Raw genomic sequence first — 6,712 nt, forward strand, 5'->3', positions numbered from 1 at the left:
TTGACGTGGTTTCCTTGCTGAACCTTGGCAGAGGGATAGGTCCTGATAATCACATGTAGGATTGTTGCAGAGGCAAAGGATCTACAATAGAATAATGAAGGCTTTTATTACCTCTAGCTGAACATTACAAGGATTTGAGTCTTGTATTAAGATAGATTCTGCAGAATCCAGAATTAGATATCTTTAAAAGATGAACAGAGCACGTGTTCAAACTGTCAATATTTATTTGCAGTTTCACCTTATGGTTTCAGACAGATCTTTGAGTTATTGTTGCCCTTGTGGTTTGTGTTGTTTTAGTTACTGGAATTTAAGGGGAAGCGGTGGCATTTCTGTAATCCTGTAGAGCGCAGGCCTGCTTCTGATCTGAACCTAATGCTTGTGTATCAGCTTAACCGGCCAGTCGCTACAAACGTTTGTATAAAACAATTAACTGTTTCTCGCTTATCTGAGCTGGAAATTTAAATGCTATTTCTTGTCCAGTCAAAGATGAGTCAGCTGCCTTTTTGAAACAACAGTAACTGACACTGTGTTCTTATCTGCTCTGTATCCTCCACCCCCCTCTCTCTCTTTGTCTCTGTGTCTCTCTTCCCTTCGCTGAAGAAAAAACACAAAGGTGCAGATCAGTCGTGTTCGTGTGGAAGACTCTGGCAACTACACCTGTGTGGCTGAAAACTCACTAGGGCAAGAAAACACCACGAGTATAATCAGCGTGCAGATCTGTGAGAAACAACACATCTATCTGCCTGTCTGTCTACACATTATACACAATTTGTCTGATCAGTTAACATTGAATCCCACCAGAAAGAAAAGATAATCATAGCATCTCTGATGGTACACCAGTACAAATGCCCTGTTTTATGAGTTCCTAAATGTATTTTCTCATATAGTTTCTTTTGTCTGTCTTTCTGAAAAGCTGAAACTTTATGCTGCAGTTCTTTGTCCATATCCTAAAATCAGTGGGCATCTACTCTCGTCCTGGCTAGAAAAATTTGATCAACCTGTATTTTATAAGATGTGATATTCTGCTCCATTCAGCAGTTTCACTTCTCAGCAAAGATTTGACAGGACTTCTATGGAACTTTTTTTTTTCCAAATTAAAGACTTAGACTAGAGTAGAATCACATCTTAATTATTAAACCTATTTATCATCATATATGCAGGAATCCAGTTAAAGTAGAAACTTAATGTATCGACTGTGGTCAGACTGTGTTGTGTCACGTGATTTGTGTTCAGACTTTACAAGCTGTGTAGTGGTAGCAGCTACAGAACAGAAATGACTGAAAATAACTGACAGTATTACTTATAAATATACTGTAAATCTTCCAGTTTAACGTTATAAAGGAAGAAGATACTGTAGGTGTGTGGTGGGGGGTGTGGGAGCAGTAAACCACCACTCACCAAACCAGCCCAGCAAAGTGACTGCCCCAAAAAGTAGACTGATTTGTCGCACTAATCTGGTTGAAGATCACTAATGTGCCTCGTGGCATAGTGCAGTATGATATTTAGTACTGTGTTTGCAGTAATATGTCAACACATTTTTACTTTGCAGTTTTCTCTGTCACTTCACAACACTTCTCGGCTCAGAACTAAAATTCCCAAAGCTGCTAGTTTGACCTCTGCATCCTCCAGTCATTTGTGCACAACATCTAAGCAGTTTCTCATTATTTCAAATAAACTCTAAATGCTTTGGCACATTCATGAAAGTGATTATGTACAAATGTCTGCTGTTTCAATTGATAGGCATTAGCTCATTGCAGATGTGTTTACATGCAAAATGCATGAACCAGTTGTTATATAATCTGTTGAGTATACAGAATTTCTATACATTTTTATTTTTTATTTGCAAATGTGTCCTAAATTAATGAATTGCTCTCAGGTTAATCTTTCACTAATGAAGGGCAATGTGCAAAATACAGGGGCTCTCAGACCCCCGACTGACACCTCAGACCCCCTGAAAGTCTCAATATGAAATGTCAGAGCCTAGAGGTTTTTTATTTATCTACACAATACAATTTATTTGCATGTAGCTGTTTGCTTTCACAGTAACAAAGAGGTGACAGCATTTTTTGGCTTTGTTTCCCTTCTGTCTGTCTGTCCTCCTTGTAGTGACCACCACCACCCCGTCTCCAGGTGTGAGTCATGCGAGGCGCTGCAACGACTCGGAGAAGGCCTACTGCGTCAACGGAGGAGACTGTTACTTTATACATGGTATTAACCAGCTGTCTTGCAAGTAAGTTTGTTGCTCAGTCAGTCACTACTCCCTCAGTTATCACTGTGTGGTCACTCTGCTGTCTCTCCTCCACCTGAATATTGTACCTCTCTCTCTCTCTCTCTCTGCTCTCAGATACTGTCAATGGTCACTGCACTATCTTGTCTTCTGTGCCCTGGTTGTACCCTTCCCCACATGCATTATGTCTTAAGGCTGCTTGTTGTCGGTTTTTACCAGTTGTCACTAAATAAAAGGGTCTTTTGCAAATGGGTATGTCCACGTTCAAAATGTATTGTTTGCTGTGATCACATAGTGTAAGTTCACAGTGAGCGACATTTGCTTGTCCTAGGTGACCCTCAGAAAAATGCTTAAACTAACAAGACGTCATGGAAAAAGGAAATACGTTCTGTAAGGAATTTTTAGAAAGAATAGTATTTACATTTCAGTTAATTCCCAATAGCTATAAGAATGAACTGCACTCTAACTTAACATGCAGATGATAGTCTGACAATGTTTCTGCTGGACTGTTGGCAATAGACTTATCTTTAATTCTCTCAGAGTTGCACAGTGGACATGCTGCAGGGGATCATGGAGAGGTTAGCTAAATACTGTAGCTACACTGCTTGTGGGAGGTGAGGTGACAGTGTTTGGTGAAAATGGACTGCAACAGATCAAGTCACACAGCAGAAGAAAATATGATGTATGTTGAATGCACTTTCCATCTGATTTAAAACAGTCTTCCTCTGGTAGTGCTAAAAACACGACTACAGTACTGTCACCTTTTTGTTCTTTTTCGCACGTTCTCACAGCTGTTACAATATATGGATGTCAAAGCTACCAAATGCACAGCATCCTGACGATGTCCATTTTCCTACTGTTTATTTTTCAGTTTTTTCACTGTGACAAGAAACTCTGCATTTGCTGTCTAGCTGACACTCAAACTTTGGATGTCAGGAGCTCACACAAACACATGAAGATACACACAGAGCAGTCTATGTGTCGTTGTTTTCCGCTCCGAACACATTTAGCAGGTGACTACTGTACATAGCGAGCTCAGTTCTGACAAACAAGAGCCTTTCAAACATCTCTTGCTCGTTTTTTCCCTTCATTTATTCCTCTTCTTTATGACTGTTTGTGTCACCATGGTTTGTGTTGTCCCAGTAGCAAGGAGGCAGGACGAGCTGCTCGACAAGCTAATGGTCCATTCACGGCAAACTTGATCTGAGAAATATAATGCTGAAATTATTTCTATTTAGCCACACCAGGAGTAGCTGAAAGCGTTCACTGCTCATGCTAGCTATCCATTTCTTCTTGTGTTTCTTTGAAACAAACTGTAAACATAAAATGCATCACTTCCTGAGCGGGTGGGAGGATGTCTTCCTCAGGACAGAGCTACCAGACTGGTGCAGTACAGTAGGTGTTTAGAACAGCAAGTGCAAACCTTTTCATGAACTAGATATTAGATGAATCACTGCTGTGTTATATCAACTTTTTACTGAGACAAACTGAAAAAATAGGAACTTATTTATATGAAAATGTCTCAAGTCAACAGTTCCAGCAAATACAATAAAACAAGCTGCATCATATTCTCATATTTAATAGTTGTAAAAACAAGTCAGTCTTTTCCAGCATATTGGCAAAGTGATATAATCGTAAATCCCTGGCTACAAACAACTTGGAGCATTTTATGCCAGTGTAGCAGAAAACAGTTTAGCAGCTATCTGGTAACATTGCCCTTCTTTGGGACCCATTAAAAAGGTACAGTATGGCGGTGCAGTGTATTAAAACACAAACCGTTTGCCACCAAAGGTTTGATTGAACCTAAACTGTGAAAAAGTATTTGTTGTCCACACAGTGAAATGAATATTTATTTGCTAAACTGGAGGTTGTAGTCTTTCAGATCCAACTTGCCCATCACGCTGGGTCATTCTGTAGATGTGTAGCAAACACTTCCCCTGACGGTGTCGATAACAGATGGTGTGTACAGTCATGCATGATCAAGAGCTTTGTTGTTGTGCTTCCTGATGTATCTGCTAGAAATCCATCGTCAGATCCTTTGGTGTCTGTTCCAGATCTGCACTCTTTGTTTCTTTATTTCCATCTCTCCCTGTCTCCCTCTCAATATTTCTACCCCCACCCACCGCTACCACTCACTTTCTACCTTTTCTCTCTCTCTCATCCGATACATCCTCCAGTCATTCCTGAAAGATACATCAAGATTTTTTTTCATGGTGCTGACAAGCAGAAAACTTTTTTGAGAGGGTGCACATAGACATTACAAGCTGCATATATGGTAATTTAGGGGTTACAAAATGTGTAGCATTGTACAGCCTTCTGTGTATGATTCTATTGCATACAGACACACTAGATGTTTAAAGAAACTACAGAAGGAAGCAGCAGACAAGCTAGCAGCTTCCAGAGAGTAACTGTAGCTTCTCAGCTTTGTCATCCTTTGTTGGCCAGTCTGCTGTGGTCAGTGGACAACAGGATGTAAATAAGGCCACTGTCTGTAGACTGTCTGCACTGCCTCTTCACTTGAGAGCTTTGTAGATCCTCTCTCTTACACACTCTCTCACACACACATACATGAAGATACTCCTGAATATGTACAACAGCTGCAAATCTGTGCACTGCACGACACTGGCAGGAAACAAAATTTGTTATTATTCCTGACATTTGAGGTGGTGTTTGCAAGCTCTTTTTTTGTGCCGACCATAAAAAAGCATAGTCTCCTTCTACCTGAAGGGGAAACTAATGCTACACAGCAACCTGGAGTCTGTAGGCTAAAGTGGAGGACATCATATAAGAACATTCACCCTGGTGAGCTGTTTGCAGACTGCATGTTTTTTACTCTGTTTTCCTCTGTTTTCTCCGTAACATTGCAGATATCTCTCAGACCAATCAGAACTTTGCTAGTAAACTCCAGTGTGGCAGCCACCAGAAAACATTAGCCCCCTGTATTCCCAGCTATAGGCTGAAAATGCCAACTTCCCCCACATGGATCAGTACAGTTAATTTAATCTAATCTAATCTGGAAAAGCCATGAGTTCAAGATAGTACTGATTCTTGAACATAATGTCCATGGCTGCTTGTGTGTAGGTGTGTGTTTTCCCTCACTCCTAAATGTGATGAGCCTTTCTGTAATGAATATAAGAAAATTAATCACAGGCTTTGCTTTCATTCATATAGTTGGAACAAAAGGTGTGCTGGCTTTCTTTTCCCCTTCAGCTCATTCTCAGGGCTGAAAGAACAGTACAGTCGGCAAAAAGAGAAAGCAAGCGCGGGCAGATAAAGACAGGGTGCAGAGAGGAGGGAAGGGAAATGAGAAGCACAGAGAGAAAAGAAGTGATATACAGTAAAAGCTCTGCCGGCATAGGGCTGCTTCTGCTCCAAGTGTCTCCCACCTCTCTCTCTCTGCTCTATTTATAACTCTATGGGAAATTGCTGAGTAGGCTTTCCCATGTTATTGATTCAAAATGCAAGTTGTCTCTTTAATGGTGAGAAAAAGGAGAAAAGGATACAGCTATATGTACCGTATATGCATGAGGGTAAGACAAAGGTCTTTGCATTTTAAATTGCATTTCTTGACCAAGTACTAAATCACTGTAATAAATAGAGTGTGGTTATTAAAGCCAGAGAGCTTGTGTTATCCCATAATGACTGTAATGGAGCCACACCCATAGTATCATAACACTATGGTTCACCAATTGCTGCGATTCATCTACAGAATAATGTGCACTGCAGTCGTATCAGACTTTCTATAACATGCCTATTTTTCATTTGACTGCAGTAAAATCTGATCTACTATCAATTCTAGCAATAAAAAAGATTAAATCAATTATGCTTGGCTGGGTAGAAGCCATGACACCCATTATAACACACACTTCAAGACATCTCAGAATTTGAAGCACACTTAAAAGATTTTTTTCTTCGCTCAAAAATATTAATCGAATGGAGGCTGTTTCATTTAAAGAGCTGATAAGGATTAATGGGAAAGAATCAATGTCTGGGATCAAAAGTACAATAAATATCAATATTTTGGATTGTGTGTGCGTATCAGTTTTCGTGTTGCTGCGATGCACAGAGCCACGTACTTGTTAGTTTCACTGTTGTGAGTTTGATATCTGATGCCAGAATATGAATCATATTCACCCCGTGGTATCGCTGACAGCTCACCAGCCATCCAGAAACAAAACACCACGTTCTGCAGCTGCATCTAAACTGTTGCTGTTATTTATGCCCAGGAAATACCAAAACCTATTCCAATCATTTTCATGCTCACACACTGTGGAGGGCTGCCTGTGTGTCTGTGTGTGTGTCTGTGGGTGTGTGTTACTTTTAGCTTAATTTTAAGATGTTGCCATTTTTGCATTTTTCATCAGGTTCTTTCAGCGTGTCCCCATTTTGTAAGGATTAGTTTACAATGCATTTAGGGCCATTTAATAGTTAAAAGGTTTTGGTGGTTTACCAGGCTATCACACCAAAACACACAAACACAGCATT

General features: G+C 40.2%; 1 protein-coding gene across 3 annotated transcripts in view; it reads left to right on the forward strand.

Moving 5' to 3' along the window:
* Window positions 1-6,712, forward strand: part of nrg2b (neuregulin 2b) — a 50,164-nt gene that overhangs the window by 25,639 nt on the left and 17,813 nt on the right. For all 3 annotated transcript variants that reach the window (XM_020595482.1, XM_020595483.1, XM_020595484.1), the window contains exons 3-4: window positions 601-719; window positions 2,107-2,230. In XM_020595482.1, coding sequence (XP_020451138.1) covers window positions 601-719; window positions 2,107-2,230 — 243 coding nt within the window. The remainder of the gene's footprint in view (window positions 1-600; window positions 720-2,106; window positions 2,231-6,712) is intronic.

Source organism: Monopterus albus, unplaced genomic scaffold, assembly GCF_001952655.1.
Source record: "Monopterus albus unplaced genomic scaffold, M_albus_1.0 scaffold27.1, whole genome shotgun sequence".
Classification (NCBI taxonomy): domain Eukaryota; kingdom Metazoa; phylum Chordata; class Actinopteri; order Synbranchiformes; family Synbranchidae; genus Monopterus; species Monopterus albus.